General features: G+C 28.6%; 9 protein-coding genes across 9 annotated transcripts; 5 read left to right on the top strand and 4 right to left on the bottom strand.

Moving 5' to 3' along the window:
- Nucleotides 1–1725: 1725 nt before the first annotated feature.
- On the top strand, nt 1726–2724 carry BN7_2616 (glycosyltransferase family 34 protein; the record flags this gene model as incomplete). The annotated part of the gene is made up of 1 exon (XM_011276683.1): nt 1726–2724. The coding sequence occupies one exon, from the start codon at nt 1726–1728 to the stop codon at nt 2722–2724; it is 999 nt and encodes a 332-aa protein (XP_011274985.1).
- An 863-nt stretch (nt 2725–3587) lies between these two features.
- Nucleotides 3588–4586, top strand: EOS1 (Eos1p; the record flags this gene model as incomplete). The annotated part of the gene is made up of 1 exon (XM_011276684.1): nt 3588–4586. One exon carries the CDS (start codon nt 3588–3590, stop codon nt 4584–4586), a length of 999 nt encoding a protein of 332 aa, XP_011274986.1.
- A 372-nt stretch (nt 4587–4958) lies between these two features.
- SWS2 (mitochondrial 37S ribosomal protein uS13m) lies at nt 4959–5468 on the top strand (the record flags this gene model as incomplete). Its single annotated transcript, XM_011276685.1, has 2 exons — nt 4959–5009; nt 5076–5468. 2 exons carry the CDS (start codon nt 4959–4961, stop codon nt 5466–5468), a joined length of 444 nt encoding a protein of 147 aa, XP_011274987.1.
- Nucleotides 5469–5724: 256 nt separating this feature from the next.
- PMS1 (ATP-binding mismatch repair protein) lies at nt 5725–8502 on the bottom strand (the record flags this gene model as incomplete). The annotated part of the gene is made up of 1 exon (XM_011276686.1): nt 5725–8502. One exon carries the CDS (start codon nt 8500–8502, stop codon nt 5725–5727), a length of 2778 nt encoding a protein of 925 aa, XP_011274988.1.
- A 989-nt stretch (nt 8503–9491) lies between these two features.
- On the bottom strand, nt 9492–11000 carry SAL1 (Ca(2+)-binding ATP:ADP antiporter SAL1; the record flags this gene model as incomplete). The annotated part of the gene is made up of 1 exon (XM_011276687.1): nt 9492–11000. The coding sequence occupies one exon, from the start codon at nt 10998–11000 to the stop codon at nt 9492–9494; it is 1509 nt and encodes a 502-aa protein (XP_011274989.1).
- Nucleotides 11001–12193: 1193 nt separating this feature from the next.
- BN7_2621 (3-oxoacyl-[acyl-carrier-protein] reductase) lies at nt 12194–13003 on the top strand (the record flags this gene model as incomplete). The annotated part of the gene is made up of 1 exon (XM_011276688.1): nt 12194–13003. One exon carries the CDS (start codon nt 12194–12196, stop codon nt 13001–13003), a length of 810 nt encoding a protein of 269 aa, XP_011274990.1.
- A 141-nt stretch (nt 13004–13144) lies between these two features.
- BN7_2622 (uncharacterized protein) lies at nt 13145–14404 on the top strand (the record flags this gene model as incomplete). Its single annotated transcript, XM_011276689.1, has 1 exon — nt 13145–14404. The coding sequence occupies one exon, from the start codon at nt 13145–13147 to the stop codon at nt 14402–14404; it is 1260 nt and encodes a 419-aa protein (XP_011274991.1).
- A 203-nt stretch (nt 14405–14607) lies between these two features.
- ENA2 (Na+-exporting ATPase) lies at nt 14608–17772 on the bottom strand (the record flags this gene model as incomplete). Its single annotated transcript, XM_011276690.1, has 1 exon — nt 14608–17772. The coding sequence occupies one exon, from the start codon at nt 17770–17772 to the stop codon at nt 14608–14610; it is 3165 nt and encodes a 1054-aa protein (XP_011274992.1).
- Nucleotides 17773–19828: 2056 nt separating this feature from the next.
- Nucleotides 19829–21886, bottom strand: BN7_2624 (MFS transporter; the record flags this gene model as incomplete). Its single annotated transcript, XM_011276691.1, has 1 exon — nt 19829–21886. One exon carries the CDS (start codon nt 21884–21886, stop codon nt 19829–19831), a length of 2058 nt encoding a protein of 685 aa, XP_011274993.1.
- Between the last annotated feature and the right edge of the window lie 467 nt (nt 21887–22353).

The raw sequence follows: 22353 nt of genomic DNA on the forward strand, positions 1-22353 counted from the left end.
AATAACACTTAAAAGTTTTATTTTGACTGTTCAACTGGTTTACTTTTCTGCTTATGTAAGATTTACCCGCCCATCAGCTTTAAAGCTGATTATTCTAATAATTTTATAGAAGTATTTAGTCAAATTTAATTTCATTTAATACCTGGAGAGCTAATACTAGCCATTAAGATATTAAAAGTATTAAATTCAATGTTTTTTTTTTCAAACATTTTATTTTTTTCAAAATTAAGATCGACCTAAATTTTTTTATTTTTGGTTCAAAATCTCATAATCAAAATTTTTGTAGATTTTTTTTATCGTTTTATTCACTTTTTCTTCAATATTATATCAAGAAATGATGTCTGTAGTTTTATGATGTAAAAAAGAATACAGGTTGCTTCATTTGTTTTGGAATTAATGATTGTTGAATATAGGAATAAATTCGACAATAATTAAGCTGACTGCTGACATAATCACATAGCTCCGAGAAAATAATAATTATAGTACAGATCATGTATACTTATCAACAATCAAATTTGAAAAGTTTTTATTTTTTAGCTCAAGCGACGTATTGATTTGATAGTTTCAACTATTTTGGTTAACCCCATGGATAAACGTCTATATCATTATTAAAGTTGTTGGAAGAATTTGTGATTGATATACTTCGATAGTACTGAAAGAACCCAGATTATATATACCCCGGGCTCCATTGAAATGACTACAACGTTTGACTTTAAGCGTGCAGCCGCATAATAAGCGACCCAGGGAGTAGAAACTAGTACGAAGCTAGCCACTTATAGTTATAGTATTGTGACTGGTCTATAAAGTCCATAAGATACCAACTTAATATAAAGCAATAGAAATGATATAGTACTAGACTATATTGATAATATATGTGCTGTACCTATGATTCGATTTATTGATAAACAGCTATGAATTATTTAATTTGGCGAACCCTAATTTTCAAAGATACTAAATATCTTCAACAAGCGACCAAATAAGATTTGAATATATATCTTACTAAAAATTAATTGCCATCTCGATAAGAATTGACCTGTAGATCAATTATTCCATCGAAAATCTTGTACGGTATGATTTATAAACAAAGTTGAACAAGATTACGTTTGACAGTTCAAGTTGAACAACTCCATAATGAAAACACCGCCTACCAATTCCCGAAAGTGTGCCTCAAAATAGATCAGATCAGTAACAACTTACAAGCATCTGAATAGATCAGTTATAGAAAATATCCTTTTTTTCTTGAGTTCTTCTAAACGTACTACCAAGTGATTAAATATAGATCATGAAATAATTGATACCTTAAGAACTTTTAACTGTTGATAATTGGATTTCACTTGCATAGCGTAAAACTAACACGCTGTTGAAAATGGAAAATGTCAAGATCGGAATTTACTCAAAGACAAGTTCTTTCAACATTTCGATTAATCAAAATTAGCGATACAAAACTAGTAAGATGCCACCCTTCGTAGTAAATTATAACAATTACAACCCTTTAGATTTCATACCAAGAACTAGTTACAGACCTCAAGACTCGTGGGCCACAATTGTATTCTATTTGGTGAGATAAAAAATTCGCGAGATATTTTATGTTTTGATTTCAGAGTTTTTAGCTTTGGAAAAAAAAAACATCAAAGAAATACGTGCTGAAAATAACACATTGATTTAATCTCAACTTCATATTAAACCCGCCCTTGGAATTCACATATATCTGATAGATCAAATAACATGGTATATGTTGACAAGGACATAGAGTCCAATCTCAAATATGCACCAAGGTCTCGCAATGTGTTTTCAACTGTGAAATCAACATTGGTCAAATATAGAAAAGTTGTGATACTGTTGATATCTTTGATATTTTTATCGTTATTCACCGACGTTCCATTTGTTCCTCATTTAAAGCTTTCACAACCAAATGTGGTAATTATATTAGCTGCTAATGAAGGTGGTGGTGTCTTGAAATGGAAAGGTGCTCAAGAATGGTCCATAGAGAGATCATCTATTGCTAATAAAAAAGATTATGCTAAAAGACATGGTTATGATTTGACTATTAAAGATCTAACTGTTAAAAAAAGATATAGTCATGAATGGAGAGAAAGCTGGGAAAAAGTTGATATACTAAAACAAGCAATGAGACAATATCCAAAAGCTGAATGGTTTTGGTGGTTAGATTTACATACATACATTATGGAACCACAACTTTCTTTAGAAGAACAAATTTTCAGTAAATTAGATAATTTGACTTATAGACAATTAACAGATTTTAACCCATTACAATTGAAAACTGATATTCCATATGTTGATTATTCACAACCTATTGATTTATTAATTACACAAGATTGTGGTGGTTTCAATTTAGGTTCATTTATCGTTAGAAGATCACAATGGACTGAAGCGTTATTAGATATATGGTGGGATCCAGTTTTTTATGAACAAATGCATATGACATGGGAACATAAAGAACAAGATGCTTTAGAAACATTATATAACGCTCAAGCATGGATTAGAGAACGTGTTGGATTTCTTCCTTTAAGATCAATTAATGCATTCCCACCAGGTGCTTGTTCAGAACAATCTAATGATCCAAGATATTTCTATAGTGATAAGGAAAGAGATTTTGTTGTCAATATGGCTGGTTGTGATTGGGGTAGAGATTGTTGGAATGAAATGGAACATTATAAAGCTTTAAGTAAAAAATTACAAAGACCTTGGTATAAGTTTTGGTGATTTCCAAAACACATAATTCACTTCTCATATAGTCGTCTTAAATCAAGCATAACCCGTGGAAAAAAAAACACAGGTACTTATATCTAATTGTCCTTTTTTCATACATGAAAGAGATAACAAATTAGATTCATTCATATTATTTACTGTTCTTTTGATTAATGTATAGATTAGGTTTTTGAAGTCGCAATATTTTGATAATGTTTATTGTTTTTTAAAAGACTGTTGAAGTAGCTACCGACTCGTATTTCCCATATGCTTTCGATAGAATTATATCGAAGTAATTAATCGAAAAGCTTTGGATAATAATGTCTAACAATAATCAGATCAAAGATTTCGCAATTTTTCGTTTTTTCACGCATCGGTACTTCCTTATTAGGCCATTTGCACTTCTTCTTTTGAAACACGCAAAAAAAAAAAATTAAACTGTGCAAAGCTTCAAACTTTAAATTTGACTATTATCGAAACAAAGGAAGTTTTGAAAAATTGGTTGTCGTCCTTATCAAATCGTATTGGTTACACGGGTTCTATATCACCTTATTTGTTGCATTAATTGTGGGATTTGAGGCTGGAAGGAGAACTAAAATTCAGGTACAATTCCAAATATTTCCAGATTTGTCAAAAACTATTGTTAAAATAGACAAAAGATTGCATTGATAAGGAGAGAAGTTGTTGTTAAACCTGCATTGTGATTTAAATCTCGTATTGATCCTAAAATAAACCATAGATATAATATTCGATATTTAATACCCATCAATTATATTTCCTTGTGGTTATCCACTTTTTTTTTTAAATATCTGAAGAACTTTTATCCTATCAGCAAGTTCATTTTATTATATATACAATAATACTTCAAGTTTTAGCCAATGGTTGGTGTTAGACAAAGGTTTCAAGATGTGGGATCAGTCAACAGTAATCAAAATGATAATTATGCTGATAGACCACCTAGAACTCCATCCCCAGGTACAGTTGAGTACCCTGCATATCAAGAGATGAGGGTTTCACATTCAACTTCAAGTTTACAAAGAGCTCCATTTTCAAATGGATATCATAGAGCATCATATAGAAGCTTAAGTGCATTGGATATAGAACCAATACCATCAACAGAAGAACGTGTACCCTCATATGAAGAAATTATGAATCAAGATCAACAAAATTTGGAATCAAGAAGGAACTCTCACGATGAACAACCATTATCAGAACAACGTACAAGTATTTCAAATGAAAGACGAAGTTTAAAAATTTTAGGTTTAAACTTTTTAAATGCTAAACAACATTTTGCGTTAGCTATATGTCGTGATTCAGTGCTAATACCATCATTATATAATGCTTTTAAATGTTTTAAAAATTGTTATCATTCAACTAAAGCACTTACAGAAGGTTATGAAAGTCAAGCATTATCCATATTAAAAAGACCTTCATCATCAGAGGAATTCATTGCAGGTATATGGTGTGTTGTTGCAGCTTATTTATCTTTTGCAGTAATTGATGGATTAATGGTTAGATGGATTGTTACTTATCAAACAGGTGCAGCTATTTTAAGAGTATTAGCTTTATCAATGTTATTAATAACTATGGAACAAGCTACATTAGCAATTTTAAGTCCCGATGGGTTTTATTTATTACATACATGGGTCTTAATTTCATGTATATTGACAGGTGCTTATATCATTCAAAATTTTGTTACAAGTAATTTAGATTTAAAAAATGGTAATAAACCAAGAAGTGTTGATTATTATAACATCACAGTGTTTGCAGTGGTACCCATTGGAATTGCAAGTTTTATATCAATGATTGCATTATTAAGAATATTATTGATTTTAAGATTAGATTTGGAGAGGGAGAAGTATGGACTTCGATTTTGAAGTATATTAATTATTTATTCTTTTTGGTTATTTTTATTTTTTTGTGTTTTTATTCCACCGGGTTGGCGTTTTGTAACATTCATATTTTCAGGATATAGTATAGATAAGACAAGTAAGTATATAAACATTCATTTACATGTATTTTATTGACTTTTGAAGTAGAAATAATCATGTAATTTTTGTAAAATTTGAAATGAAAAGTTTATGATACTTCTGCCCTTACCGATAATCGGAAGCTTTCGCGAACATCCAAACATTTTGATTTTTTTCATCGTCAACCTAATAACCGTGAAGAGTATTTAGATATTATAGATTTGAATTTAAGTAGTTGTAATTTGAAGATCAAGAACATAGCTCATCAAATATCTGAAAATGGTGACACATATTATGGGTAAGGCTTTCAGTGCCAAACAACCAGTTCATGTAAGTAAAATCATAGTATGAAATACGAGAATTCAAAAGAATTGAAACTAATAATTTGATTTTTAGATTGGTTTAGCTGCAAAATTCTATGGTTTAGGTTTAGCAGGTGCTCAAAAAATTTGTGCTAAATTAGGTTTATATCCTTGGATGAGAATGCATCAACTATCAGAACAACAAATATTGGCAGTCACAAAAGAATTATCAGAACTAACGCTTGAAGGTAATGCAAGAGCTATTGTTCGTGAAAATATTCAATTAAAAAGACGTATTGGTTCATATGCTGGTTTAAGACATGCTATGGGTCTTCCAGTTCGTGGTCAAGGTACTAGAAATAATGCTAAAACAGCTAAGAAATTAAACAGATTAGAAAGAAGAGGTTATTCAACTTTAACACGCCCAGAAATCCCACAACAAGCAACTGGTATGTTTGCAGCTTTTAAAAATTTATTTAGAAGCTGAATTAAATTGATCAATATTGGAAACCTGTAAATTAATGAGGTTAGAATCATCTGTATATATACACATAAATATTTAATTATTACGAAATATCAAGAAATTATAAAAATCATAAGGAGAATCGTAAACCATTAGTAAAATAAACATATTTTTCTATTTTTTTAAAGTCTATAATCATCATCAAATGGTTTCCATTGTTCAAGTTCCATTAAATGACGCATTGTTGGACGACCATGTGGACAATTCTATAATTAACATGTTAGTATTTAAAACTTTCAAATGATTTTCTTTTTTGTTGATTACTTACCCATGGTTTATCTAATTGACCTAAATTTCTAATAACTTTTGTCATTGTTTTAGTGTTTAAACTTTTACCAACCATTATACTTTTACGACAAGCTCTCATTGCAAACATTGATCTAATTTTAGAACATCTAATTGAATCAGTATTACCTTGATTTTCTTTAATAAGATGAATTAATTCATTAAAATCATTTTCATCGAAAACTGTTTTTTTAGATAATGGTAAAGAAATTAATTTTATACGAGAACCAGGTTCACCATCTTCATCAATTTCGAATTTAAATCCATTTTTAACAAAAACTTGTTGATTTTCAATTATAGTTAATTCATCTAATGCATTTAATTCAATTTTTTTAGGTACAACTAATGGTTGACTATCAAATATTGTAATTTTTTGTAAAGTTTCAAAATTAAATTTTTCATCAGATGCATGTTGATCCACAATGAAAAGATCTTGTTTTAGATCATTTTGTCTAATAACAAGAATAAAACCTAAATTAAATTGTCCAATAATTTTCATTTCTAAAAAATCTTTTTTACTAACTGTTAAAGTTAATTTATTTTCTGATTCTTCTTGATCATCAATATTATCAATTGATAAATTTTTCAATGTATTTAAACGATTTTGTTCTTCATCTTCATTTATAATTTTAGGTGGGTTAACGATACTATCAACCAAAAGTTCATAATTTCTTGATGCATTTTTTTGTCTATCATTAGAGTTTAAAAATCTATTATTAAACTCTGATTTAATAGTACTTGGATCAGAAATTATTAAATCTTGATCAACATCTATACTATGATTTGAATCCAATCCTGTATTTCCATCAATTAATTCTTGAGAAATACTATTTGGTTCCTTAATTTCATCATAATCTTCTGGAACGAATAACTTATTTTTTGAAGAGTTTTCAATTTCTAAAATTTCACTTTCATTCTCTTCATGATCTTGATCAATATGTTCTACTCCATCCTCTTCTTCATGATCCTCGCCCTCTTGCTCCTCATCAGGATGTTCAGATTTTGAATGACCAGATCCACAATGACATTTTTCAAAAGACAGAGTACCTTTTTTATCAATATATCCATTTTCAATAATTTCTTTATCTCCAATCTTCATGAAAATTGGTTCTAAAGTACTTTGTTTTGATTTTTTCGTGATGTTTGATGGTTGTGGTTGTGATGTTGATGATGTTTGATTATTTCTAAAAGATGAAAGATTATTCAAATCAAATTTTTCTTTCAAATTTGGTAAATTTTGTCTAATTGATGGTCTAGTTTTAGGTTTTGATGAAGTATTATTTATGCTATGATTTTTGTTTTCATCATTATTATCTTGATCATTTTCAGATATAATATCATCAAATTCTTCTTCTTCAAATTCATTGTTTTCTTCTTCTACTTCTTCTACTTCCTCTTCTTCGTCACCTTCCTCTTCCTCCTCTTCTTCAATCTTCCTTCTTTTGGATAAAGGTGAAATCTCATTAACCATCTTTCTTTTAGATTCATTCACATCATTATCATTACCCACTTCTTCCCCATTATAACTAAAACTACTAGTCATTAAAGATGATTGTATAGGTTTAACGTCTTCATCTTCTTCATCATCAATCATTGAGGAACTTCTTAAATCTAAACTTTGTTGATTTGTTGAATTTCTAACAAGACTTAAATCTTGTAAATTATAAAAATTAATTAATTCTTGTTTTAATTTTTCTAAAATTATATCTTCATTATGAATTAATATAATTTTTTTATCAGGTGTAACGTTTAAATCTAAAAATTGAGGATTTATTTCAAAATTTAAAATAAATACTGGATATTGTAAATGATTAAATGATTTATAAACTTCATTTATAGCTTTACCAAAATGTGTTAATGAAACTGGTCTATTATTTATAAAAAAATATTGACGATCAATTGATGATCTACCAAATCCAAATGAACATTTTGATATAAATCCATTAATTTTAATGTTATAATCTATGGAATGATTTAAAATTTTCAATTTTGATTTATTTGAATTTAAATCTAAGTTAAAATCTAATGGTATTAGACCATACATCCCATTTGAACCAAATACATTTATAATATTATTTTTTAAAATTGAATTACCTTGAGTTTGTAAAACAATATTTTTTTTACCATTAATTGTAATATTTGCCACTATAATTTTTAAATTCAATGAAATTAAAGCATAAGAGTATAAATTTTGTAAACATTTTGAAAATTCTTTTTTAAAATTTTTTTGGAAATCTTTTCTTCTAACTGGTAAATTATTAAATAAATTTGTTATTATAATTGAAGTACCTTTTGATCTTGAACATATAGTTTTTTTATGAATTTCACCACTGGGTAAATATTCAATAGCATGAGCTTTTGGTGGTGTTTTTGTAGTTATGATTTTTAAATTTGATATAGAACATAATGAATTTATAGCTTCACCTCTAAACCCCAAAGTATCAACATTATCTAAATCTTCAAAATTTGATAATTTAGAAGTTGTATGTTTTAATGCAATATTAAGGAAATCTAATTCATCAATACCATCACCGTCATCAATGATTTCAATTGAATCTAAACCATAATTCTTGAAGATAATTTCAATTTTTTTAGAATTTGCATCAATACTATTTTCTAATAATTCTTTAACAGCAGTGGAAAGATCTATGATAACTTGACCAGAAGTGATTCTATGAACATCTTCTTTACCAATACTTGTGATCTTTGACATTATGACATTTAATAAGTAGCAAGATGGATACCTTTTGAAAGAATACCTTTTGAATACCTTTGTTGATGTTTGTTGATTGTTGTTTAAAATATTTGTGGTTAAAATAATTAAGCGCGTACCGCGATTTTAATATTATATGTCAAAATTTTAATTACTACTCATATTAAACCAATATGATCAACAAGCACAATAAGCACAAATCAATGTTGATAAAACCAAATAAAACTTCATCAGGTTCTTTAAATTTAACACCAAACAATTTATATTTCACATTTCAACAATTTCTTATAACTTGGATAAATATCATAACAAAAGAACGTGGAATATACCCCCAAGAATCATATGAATATAAAAATTCATTTAATTTAAAATGTCCATTTAATAGACATCCAGATGTTATTAATTGGAATAATGGATTGATTAATGATTTAATGGATGATTTATGCTTTGTAAGTAAGACCTTATGATAGTCTTAGAACCCATAGCTAACCATTATTGTAGAAAAAAATTAAATTAATTTCATTAGTGATATATGATGTTGACACTGGAGATAGTAAAGAACGATATAGTTTAAATTTGATGGAATTTTTACATACTTCAACAAATTATTATGATAAAGAGTAAGTTTATCCATATATAGTATATTGAACATAATACTAACTAGTTATAGAATTACAGGGTTTAATAATCTTTCATGGAAAATTATTTATGATGAATTTAGATCAAATTTATATTCATTATTAAATAAAATTAGAAATTTAAAACCTAGGTTACAAAATGATGATAAATTAAGTTATACGATTGTTTTAGAAACTAAAGATATTAAATTAAATGATGATTGGATTTTAAATGATGATGATAATGATAATATGGATATTAATGATTATGATAATGACAAGATAAGTATTATACCACTAAGAACAGTTGATATAGGTCCCATAATTTTTTATTCTTCAATAGAAATAACCTAAAATATATATACACACTAATTATTCTAATGACATTACTCTTTTTAAATTTTCATACATCAAATAACTAATTGAAACAGCAGGACAAACTTTTGCTAAATTTGGTACTAAACCTTTAAATAATCCAGGATAACCTTCTCTCTGTATAGTTTGAAACAATACATCTTTAAACCCAGTATATCTATATGGATGTGCATAAGTTCCTTGAGCTTGTAATCTTGTTCTTAATAAATTTATTGGATACACTACTGTAGCACCCACAGTACCTGAAAATGCACCCATTGGTAAGACAATTAAATTACTCATAACAATATCATCAGGTGAAACATTTTGCTTTTTAGCTTCTTTATTGATATACCATTTTTTCATTGCTGAGAAAGTACCTAAATCTAAAGCAGCATATGGGAAAATACCAGTAACACCGACAAGCACACCTCTATAAAATAATTTTAAACCACCTTCTTTATACATATTTTTAGCAGTTTGGAATAATAATTTATTTCCCTGGAGTTTTGTATCTAATTGAGCACATTGAACTCTATATTTTAAAGTATCAACTGGATATACGGTAAATTGAGAAAAAACACCACCAAGACCACCTGCAATATATGTTGAAAATCTTGATAATTCAGAAGTATCTTTGACACCTTCTAAATTTGACATTATTTTTTTAGCAAATTCAAAAGAACCAAATTTCATTGCAGATTCAGGGAAAACTTTTGCCACGTTAAGACCATTCCCAACATAAAAAGCTCTAAGACCACCTTGTCTATATAAAGTAGTTGCAGCTTTTATTAAAGGAGATTTTATCTTATCTAGGGGAATTTCATTCTTAGCTAATGATTGTTTCTTGTGTAATAAAGTTGAAGATAAATCAGTTCTTGCAATAAGGAAAACTTTTATACGATCAAAAGGTGCAGTACAAGTTCTTGAAACAACACCACTAAGACCACCAGCAAGGAAAAACCCTAAACCTTTGAGTAAATCATTTGAAACGGTGATATCACCTTCTGAATTATAATCAACGTTATGATTTGAATTTAGGAATTCATAAGCAGTTTTCAATCTTGAACCGTTTAATCTTGGAACAAATAATAAGAAATCTCTCCATTGATCATATGTTATGTAGTTGGCTTTAGGATCATCATTTGTTAATAAAGTAATAAATTTTTGAAATTTATCATTTTCATTAATATTCTTCTCTTGTAAAATTTTATTTAAATCATGTAAATTAATTTTCCCATCAGAATTTGAATCTAATTTTTTAAACCCATTAAGGATTTGTACTTCAGCTTTAATAAAATAAGTTTTAAATTCTTCATAATCTATAAATTTATCATTCTTGAGATCCAAGGAATTAAATAATTGTAAAATAGCATCATTATTATTTTTTAATGGATGATCAGATTTATCTAAAGCAGATTGTAAAGTTTTCAAATCAATTTTACCAGTTTTATATACATCTATTTCATTAAATAAAGATTTGATTTTTGATTCTTGTAATTCTTCAATTGATTTATTATTTGACATGTTGATTGATTCATAAGTGTATTGTATTGTGATGTATTGTATGTGTTGTATAGTGAAGTGATGAGTTAATGACTATTCTGGATGAACTTCAGTGTAATAGGATCAATATAACATTCAATGGAATGGTCCTTGGTATATGAGTCTCTTGTAATGAACGATTAATTATAGATCTCCTTATAAAAATTGTTTAATTTGTTTATATTTTCTTAACGTTCTCAAATTTCTATTATTGAAAAAAAAAATTATAGTGTGAAATTAAATTTTTTATTTAAGCTGGGAATTAAGATGGCCAAAGAGAATAGTGAATATAAGCGAGAATTAGTTGATGTGTAGTACTTGTAATATAAAGAAGTGATTATGATGGGATATGAGTGTTTTAGTTGAATTATACGTGTTTATTTTACCTTGTTTACTATACTATAGTTTATTATTGTCTATAGTTTATTATTGCATTGGTAAAAACAGCAATCCCATTGGACCTGAGAGATCCCGAGACTTGTACACTAAATAACTAAAGTATAAGGAAACTAGAAAGACATATGATGTTTAAAGTAGTATAGCTATTAGTTATCAGTTCACAGATTCAAAGGATATGAATAGAATTAGTGTTGATGTGTTCATGGTTATATTTAGTATTCTCTATTCTAGGTATTACTATTCACACCCTGTATAACCCGTACAAAGACACAAAGACACAAAAACACAAAAACCAAGAGAACAATAAGGTATAATTAAAACCCGGTGCCTTGAGTCTTGAGCCTTAAGAATCTTGTACGACAACTGACAGCGTACTATAGTGTAATAGTAGAGTATATCATCAACTATAAAGTATATAGTATTGTAATATAGATAGTATTGCTGACTCTAAATCCGATGGTGTTATTACTACTGGTATCTGGTATCAAACAATATCATAATCAAACAATCATGTATAATCAGTTCTACATTATATTACTCATACTCTCAGTATCTAGTCATCTAGTAAATCATCATCATCATCATCAGCTACTAACCACTGCCAACTATGTTCATACTATGTTCATATAATCCATAAATAAGATGATCTATAGATAAGATATCTCAATCTCGGATTTGGGTTTCCATATGCCCAATATAAATATAAATATGTCTCATTGAACAACTTCTCTTTAACCAACAACACAATCAACAAATACATAAAAAATTAACACAATATGTCATTTGGTCCACAAGCTGCTGAAAGATTAACAAACAAAATCATTTTAATCACTGGTGCTTCTGCTGGTATTGGTGAATCAACTGCATGGGATTATGCAAAAGCTTCAAATGGTGAAATTAAATTAATCTTAACTGCAAGAAGAATTGAAAGATTAGAATCTTTGGAAAAAGATTTATCAACTCAATTCCCCCAAATTAAAATCTTGACTAAACAATTAGATGTTTCAAATTTAAAAGATATTGAATCATTTTTCCAATCATTACCAACAGAATTCCAAGATATTGATATCTTAATTAATAACGCTGGTAAAGCTCATGGTGTTGATAAAATTGGTACCATCAAGCAAGAAGATATAGATGTAATGTTTCAAACTAATGTCTTAGGAATGATTTCAATGACTCAACATGTGCTACCAATTATGAAACAAAAAGATTCAGGTGATATTGTTCAATTAGGCTCAATTGCAGGTAGAGATCCTTATCCAGGTGGTGGTATTTATTGTGCAACAAAAGCTGCTCTAAGATCTTTTACTCATTCCCTTAGAAAAGAATTAATTGATACCAAGATAAGAGTTATTGAAATTGATCCTGGTAATGTTGAGACTGAATTTTCAAATACAAGATTCTTTGGTGATTTGGAGAAGGCTAAAAAAGTTTACCAGGGAACTGAACCACTTATTGCTAAAGATATTAGTGATTTGATTGTTTATACCACTACAAGACGTTCAAATACTGTGATTGCTGAAACTTTGATCTTTTCAACAAACCAAGCAAGTGCAAGTCATTTATACAGAAAGACTGATTAATAGAAGTAAAAGTACTAGAAGTATTATAGAAATAAAAATTATATAGATTATAATAGATTTGTTGATGTTGATATTTGTAATCCCGGCGAAAAATTAATACCCGTTGATAAACAAAACCATCAACATGAATTATCAACAAATATGTTCAGATACTCAATAAGACCCTTCTCAACGAGTTTTAAACCTTTAAAACAAAAGACGTTAATACAGAAGGTAATATCATCTGAAAAATCAAAAAACTCTTATGAATTAGGTTTATTATCATCAACTTCTTTATTCTTTAAATGGGCGTTGGACTTTAATCCTAGAAAAACATTAACAAATTATCAAAATGAAATTCTAGAATCATTAAAAATAGATCCCTATGCTAAAATTGAATCAAATATAGTATCAAAACTTGGTGAAATTAAAATAATAAACCCAAAAGCACAAATCAAAACACCAACTTTATTAATCCATGGTTTTGCATCAAGTGGAATTTTTTATCATAAAAATTTCACTGAATTATCACAAAGGTTCCAAAAATTATATACTATAGATTTACCAGATATTGGATTATCCCAAAAGGCTCCATTAGATATTAAATCATTGGAATCTATAGTGAAATTGGAACCTAATGGTGATAAAATTGGGTATCAAGTTGATCAAGATTTAATTCAAATTTCAAAAACAATAACATCAATAGAAAATTATTATATTGAAGCTATTGAAAATTGGAGACAAACCAATGGATTAAATAAAATAAATCTATTAGGTCATTCATTTGGTGGATTTTTATCATTTAAATATTGTTTAAGATATCCACAACATATTGAAAAATTAATTTTAGTTTCTCCTTTAGGTATGGAAAGAAATATCTCATCAATACATAACAAGTCAACACAGGGGATCATAAGTTCAAACCCTAAGGATTCAAATTATTTTAGATCAGGATTCATCCCTAAATTTGTTATGAATTATGGATTTAATATCTTGAAATGGTTAGGTCCCCTGGGGGTCAGATTAGTTTCTAAATATTTAAGTTCAAGATTAACAAGAAGTTCAACAAATTCCCTGATTGATTCTAAAGAATTGAATAATTTTTTTTTAATTTATACAATTTTATTAATTTATCAAAAAAATAATTCATTCAAGATGTTTAAAAATTTGTTTAATAATTCTTTATTAAGTTTTGATCCAATTTTAGATAATTTAGATAAAGTTAAGATTCCAGTGATGATTATGTATGGACAATTTGATTGGATGAATGTTCAAGCTGGATTTGAAGCAGTTAATGAGTTAAATGGAATGAATAAAGTGGAAAATGATTTTACTATAATTAAAAATGCAGGTCATAATATCTTTTTAGATAATCCTAAAGATTTTAATATGCAAGTTATAAATTATTTTAATGAAGTATAGAATAGACTACAATACAGAAGGTTTTCAAAATCAAAAATAAATTGTATTATAATTATATAATATATAAAAAAAATCTAATTAAACTATTAATAAAACAATATCATGAAAATTCAATGCATTATGTGTGTGTGTGTGGTATAGGATATAATACCAAAATTGTATATGTATATGATAAAATTAATTAAAATTGAACATGTTTATGTTTATGCTCCTGGTTGCATAGTACCAGCTCTTGAAAAACTTGCATATTTATCAAATGGATTCTTCTTTTCTAAATCATGTTCAGGATTATGAACAGTTTGTTTCTTTAAATATTGTCTCTTCAAAAATTTATAAAATTCACATCCAATCCAAAATGCTATAGTGAATGCAAATGCTAACCCCCATTCTTTACCAATTGGTCCATGTAAAAACACAACTTTATTAATAACTGGAATATAAACAACTGGGAAAACTGAAATAAACCCACCAACAACTGACCAAAATAAAAATTGATTTGACCATAAATCTTTGAAAACTTGAGTATATGGTGTTTCTGTTTCATCTTGCATTGCAAATAATGATCTTCTCATATCAATAACTTCCCAAGCTAAAACTAATGCACACCAAGTCATTGTAGCAAATGAAGCTGATCTTGATCTAAAAATATAATAACATGAATCACTATATTCTTTATTACAATCAGTACCTAATTCTCCATTACCCCAATCATAAGTAACAACAAGAAAACAACCTAAACAACAAATTGCCATCCAAAATCCATAACAAAGTAAATCAACAAGCATTTCTTTTGAAAAAACAGATTCTTTTGAAGGTTTTGGATCTTTATGCATAACATCTGGTTGTGCTCTTTCTAAACCTAACCCCATAGCTGGGAAACATGAAGTAATAACAATAATCCATAAAACTTCAACTGGTGATAATGGGAAAACACTTAATCCATTAACATCTTTAAATGCTAAACCAATCATTAAATATAAAGCTTGTGCAACATTTTCAGCTAATAATTGTAAAACGAATTTTTGAATATTATCATTCATTCTTCTACCTTCTTCAATACCATTAATAATTGAAGCAAAATTATCATCACTTAAAACAATATCTGAAACATCTTTTGCAACATCTGAACCTGCAATACCCATAGCAATACCAACATCAGCTTTTTTCAAACTTGGAGAATCATTAACACCATCACCAGTCATTGCACAAAATTTTTTACGACGATGTAAAGCATCAATCATACGAACTTTAGTTTGTGGAGCACAACGAGCAATAACTAATGGTAAAACAGGTAATTCATCAATTTGTGCATCTGTTAAATCATCAAATTGTTTAGCAGTCATAACCATACTTTCAACAACATCTTGAGCATAATGATATAAATTATGTGGTAAAATTCCAACTTCTTGAGCAATTGTTCTTGCAGTACCTGGATGATCACCAGTCAACATATGAACATTAATACCAGCTTTATGACATTTTTTAACAGCACCAAGGGATTCTAATCTTGGAGGATCATAAATACCAACTAAACCTAAAAATGTTAAATCAGATTCAATTGTATCACGATTTGTAGTATCATGATCAATTGGAATTGTTTTAGTTGCAAATGCTAAAACTCTTAAACCTTCACCAGATAAACTATTCATATTTTCTTCAATTGAAGTTTGATCTTCTTCAGTTAATGGTTTTAATTCACCATTTACATACCAATTTTTACAAGATTGTAAAACTCTTTCCACAGCACCTTTTGTATAAACTTTATTTTCCTTTTCATTACCAGCTTCATTATAAATTGCACTCATTTTTTTAACAGAAGAATCAAATGGGAATTCATTAATATGTTTATATTTTGGTAAATCACCTTTTGTTAAATCTGATCTTGGTAATCCATTTCTATAAGCGAAAACTTGAATAGCAATTTCAGTTGGATCACCATGAGCTTTCCAATCACCATGTTCATCTTTAAAAACAGTTGCAATATTAGCTAATGTAGCACAATATAACCAATTTTGGAAAAATGAATTTTCAATATCAACATTAGTTTCATCAGGTTTTTCAGAATGATCTTTTGAATTTTCACTTGGTGATTGTGAAGAATATGATAGCGTACCAATTGTTGGATTAAAAGGATCTGAAGTATCATGAACATTATAAGTACCAGAAGATGGAACCCAAACAGCTTTAACCAACATTTTACCTTGAGTTAAAGTACCAGTTTTATCTGAACAAATATCATTAATTGAACCTAAAGCTTCTAAAGAATCTAATTTTCTAATAATAACATTTCTTTGAACCATAGTTTTAGCACCTGCACTCATTGTAATTGTTAAAACAACAACTAATGAAGATGGAATCATAGATAAAGCGACACAAATTGCATAAATTGCAACTTCACTTGGAACAACCATTTTTTGAGTAGCCATAACAATAATGGCAAATAAAACTGCAACAATAAATAAACCAATAGCTAATTTTGATAATTTTCTTGATAATGGAGTACCAACAGTTGTACCTAAAAATGAACCAACACCATCTTTAATCAAGATTAAGAAATTTTTCCATGCAGAATTATCATCATCAGTATGTAATGATTTTTTTTGACTTTTTAAAGATTGAGCAATTTCACCAATTTCAGTTTGTAAACCAGTTTTAACTGCAATACCAGTAGCACGACCTTTTGTAACAACTGAAGATGAAAAAGCCATATTTAAACGATCACCAACACCAATTTCTTCATGATAAACAGTTTCAAATTCTTTAGCCACGGGTAAAGATTCACCAGTTAATAAAGCTTCATCAGTTTCAAAATTTAAACAATCAACAATTCTTAAATCTGCAGGAATTGTATCACCAACTTTAACAGAAACAACATCACCTGGAACAACAAATTTTGTTGGGATAGTCTTCAATTCACCATTTCTAATAGCTCTTGCAGTTGGAGAAGATAAAGATTTTAAAGAATTCATAGTTTTAGAAGCTTTATACTCTTGTAAAGAACCAATACCAACGTTAATACCAACAACAAAGGCAATTACACCACCAGAAATCCAATCTTTAATACCTAAAGCAATAGCCATAGATATAATCAACACTAAAATCATAGCATTACAAGATTGACGAACAATAATTTTAACAACATTAATTTTTTGATCATCACCAAGAGTATTTTCACCCCATTGTTTTAATAATTGATCAGCAGTTTGTTCAGATAAACCTTCTTGAATATTAGTTTTAAAGAATTTTTCAGTTGTTTCAATAGTTTCTCTATAAGCATCAAAAGTTTGACCATCATCAGAACTTGAATAAGTTCCTTTAGTTCCTATAGTAGCAGCATGATTTAGTTTTGCATCTTCAGAACTAGACATGATATAGCTTTGTATTCTCTTTGTTCTCTATGTTTAATTTGATTATAAATAATTAAGCGCCCTAGTAATAGTGTATATGTTTCTTTCTTTCTAATAGTTCTTCTATGTAATATAAGTAATGATAATTATAGTTACAATTGAATATATGTATATGAAGTATGAATGATTATTGTTGAAGAACTATTTATTGAAACTAAACAATATTAACAAGATTGTATTTGAAAGATCAACATCTTGATAAAGTGGGAATTGCTTTGTATTTATATAGACATGACTATTTCTCCATAAAGACAATGTCAAGACAATCAAAGGAATTTGTTTATCAAAATTCAAAATTGCAGGCTTTATGGAACCGGTAAGCCCCGCATAGGAAACTACATATTTTCAATTCATGCAAGGGAAATTGGATCAACTCATCTTGAACTTCTGCTTTGGGAGAAGAGGTTCTGCGAGAATCTTTTTGCATGGAGAAGAATCCCGTAAACAACAGGAATATATCAACACCAATAACAATCTTGTATGTTGTATTTATAAGACAAACATAACAAACATAATTCATACCTTTATTAGCCCAACAAGTAACCAATTGCTAATACCAAGAAGTTACCCATTACCCACTGACCGTGTTTAAAAGTGTGAGCCAAAAGGAAATCGGTAAGGGACGCATGTGCCCACTGTAAAAAATAGGTCGTAAAATTCTTGTCACATGTGTCGCGAACCAGGGGTTTTCACTTTTTAGTTAGTACAGTAAAATCGTTTCCTTATAAAATATCAGCTCATATTGAATGAGAATAATAAACATGGTGGTGAGATTGTGTCTAATCACTCATATTAATAGACATTGTCAGATGGTTAACCGTTGGCTGCTTTACTATTGCTGTGTTGTTCCATACCCTAAATAGCTTGGGTATATGGTTGTATAGCTTATTGACCACGTTTTTGCTTACTTTTTATTCCAGCTTCTTGGCCTTTAATGGTATTGGCATTTTATCAAATTGTAGATTGTAGATAAGTGGTGATCGCGGAACAAATATTGGTCTCACGACCACAATCAACACCACAACGTATGTATTCTTACCTGGCTATTGATAGACCATTATATATAGGATCAAATTCACGTCATATAATAATAGTGACTGTACAATGTCAATCTATCGTCTCCAAATAGCCTATATAATCTTAATATTAATAATGTGTCAAGCTACATAATATCAACACATGTATGGTGTACTTTATATATAATCAGTTTTAACCGTGGCACCTGGCACAAAATTAATTATAGGATAAGGACCCACGATTCTAGAACCATCCGAGATAACCTAGAAGTCTTTACAATTACCGGTCGAACATTAAAGGATAGTATATATATTAGGCTGTGATACATTGATTATCATCTAAAGATGTATCTTTGAAATTGCTATTCTTGGCCATCCCGCTTTGGTTAAAATGACTAAGTATAGATAAACTCCAGGTTGGTTACATATGATTGTTTAATAGACTATGCAATTGCATGAAAAAGAAATGATCATCTTTATATCTTGTGACTTGCAATATGTGTCAATCTTTGAACTCCCAATGACGTTTAGTTATATGTTATCACCAAGGCGGTAAGTAAGGATTATAATTCAATCGTTTACTGATAGAATCCAATGCCAATTGATAAGTTTTACTGTAGCACGCAATATAGCCAAGTATACACAACAAATAAACAAAACAAAGAACATCAAGACTTTATAGATTAGGTTAATGGATGTTCATTTTTAGTAGATTACCGCTGTGTTGATTATAAATACCCCACCATATTATCTGCCAACAATATATAGTTGATAAACTGCGCCTTACAAAGAGATCAATATTGGTTTGTTGATATATGGATTCACAATTGCTTAGCGCTGTTACACTACAACCATCTGATATGGCTCATTTTTGATTATGTTATTAATGTGTATTAAATTATTAAAATTGTGTTATATAACTAACGTATTATACAGAAGCTAAACTCTTTATTTGTTGAATATATTAAAAATGATATTGGTAATATTGGAGATGATCATATTCATGATGATTGTGAACTAACATTACCTACTTCTTTTTCATTAACAGGTTTTTTTTCATTTAATTGTCTTTCTTGAATTTTTTTCAATCTTGCTAAATTTTTAGCATCTCTTTTAGCTTGAGATCTTTCAATTCTTTTATTTGCCCAAATTCTTAATTTTTCACCATATAATATAACAAATAATGGGAATGGAATACCTGTTGCTAATGCAATAAATCCAAAAACTGAACAACCCCATCCATAACCTAATGATCTAAACATTTCAGGTGCAAATAATGGGAATGCAAAACCTAAAAATGATCTAAAAATTGATGCTGCTGCTATAGAACTTGCTGCGAATCTTGGATTCATATCAATTAAATAATTTTGAATACAATAAAAAATTGCAATAACTCCAAATGCAAAAATTGATGCTCCAACTGCGGTAAACATATAATGTAATTGATGTTCTGCACCCCATCCATACCAAAATAATCCCATTGGTAATGTAACACCACTAAATAATAATAATGGTAATCTAAATTCTGGTTTAGCTACTCCATTATTTTTGGCAATTAATTTATTTAAAACATATTTAGCACTTTGATTGAAAAAAATAATACCAATTAAATAACCAATTAAAAATGTTAAATACATTAATCCTGTTGAACCTTTATTAAATCCATAAATTTGACCCCAAACTGCTGGAAATGTAACAATTAATATATAAAGACATCCATAACCAATAGCCATGAAAATACCTAATCCGAAAACCATTGGATGTGTACAAAGTAATAAAATTGGACGACTTAAATTAACATAAAATTTATCAAATGTTGTTTCACCTGTAGCAATTTCATATAATGAATGTAAATTTTCATTACCAGTTAATTTTCTTAATTTTGAAGCTTTTCTTTTCAATAAAACTGGTGCATAAGTTTCTCTTAAAAAAATATTACCTAAAACACCAATAACACCATTAAATATAACCAAGACCCAAAAACACCATCTCCATGATGCATATTCCACAATATAACCTGCAATTAATGCACTCATACATGGTCCCATTGTAGGTCCTAAACTATAAATTGACATTGCTAATCCACGTTCTTGAACATCCATTGTATCAGAAATTGTACCTGCACCAATAACAATTGATGCAGCACCACCAACACCTGCAAAAAATCTACAAACAATCATTTGCGTTGTTGTTTGACTCACTGCACAACCAATATTAAAAGCCATCAAGACCCAAATTGATACATCAAGAACAATTTTACGTCCATACATTTCACTTAATGGTGCAACAAATGGCGGGATTAAAGCCCATGCTAAAATGAAAATTGAAACCATTAATGCAGAAATTGTTTCATTTGTATTACCAAATTCCTGGGAAATTGATGAAACTGCAGGTGATAACATTGTTGAAGCAAATGGTGATAAAAGGGTATAAAATGAAACAACTGCAATACTAATCCATTTTTTTTGGGATGACCAATTTCTTGGATTTTGTGGATCATCATCACCATCCCATGTAACTAATTCTGGATCAATTTCTTGAAATTCTACACCATCATTTAATGTTGGTAATGCTTCTTCTCTATCAACTTGTGAATAGATTGATTTTGATCTATGAGATCTTTGTTCTTGATTTGTTGTGTCTGGTTGATAAGCTTCTATATCTTGTTCTTTTGAATCTTGATATTCATTTGCTACTCTTTCTTCTAGTGTGTTTATAATAGTTGCTTTTGTTTGAGTTCTTTTCAATTCAATTTCATTAGCATCTAAATCTTCACCATATAAATTTTTTGCAGAATAATCTTTATAATTTGTTGAATTTTCTTCACTTGGTCTATTTGATGAAGAATGTGATATGGTTTTTTTCAAACTTGATACAAAACTTTTATCATTTGGATCTAATGAACTAATGGATCTTCTTCTTTGTGGTTTAAAAGTTTCAACAGATTCTTTTGATTGATTATTATGACCTGTAAATGGTTGTGGATTTTGAGGTGGTGATGGTGGAGAGCTATTAGCCTCGTAATAACTAGAATCACTCGAGGAGTTTATTGTTGACATGTTTTAATTGAATATATACACCTGAATTCAATTATGGGAGTTGATTGTGAATTGTATTGATGATATAAATTAATAAATATTTTCGAGAATGAACGGTTAATTAAAGTTGAAGATCATAAAATTTTTTGACAATGCAAACTTAACCAACGTAGTATTTCCAAGTGAAATTAAAGCCAAGTTTTCAATATGAGTTCCTTTTAAAACCTTCAGTCAAGTTATTGTATACTTCAATTTTCAAGACAATGATTAAGCAGATGTCCAAGTATCTTTTTTTTCAAGTCAAAACATTAAAGTCAAAAAATGTGCATAAATTTTAATTTTACTATAGTATTAATAATAGCTCGAATGGGAACTATTTCCTAATCGGGAAGACGAGGAAATAAGACCGAGTTGGGTATTTAGCCGATGATTACCGATGATTAATCAATAAATCTATTAACTATTAACAATATACGAATCTATTTTAT

Source organism: Wickerhamomyces ciferrii, contig 00068 (genome assembly GCF_000313485.1).
Source record: "Wickerhamomyces ciferrii WGS project CAIF00000000 data, strain NRRL Y-1031 F-60-10, contig 00068, whole genome shotgun sequence".
Lineage (NCBI taxonomy): Eukaryota > Fungi > Ascomycota > Saccharomycetes > Phaffomycetales > Wickerhamomycetaceae > Hansenula > Hansenula ciferrii.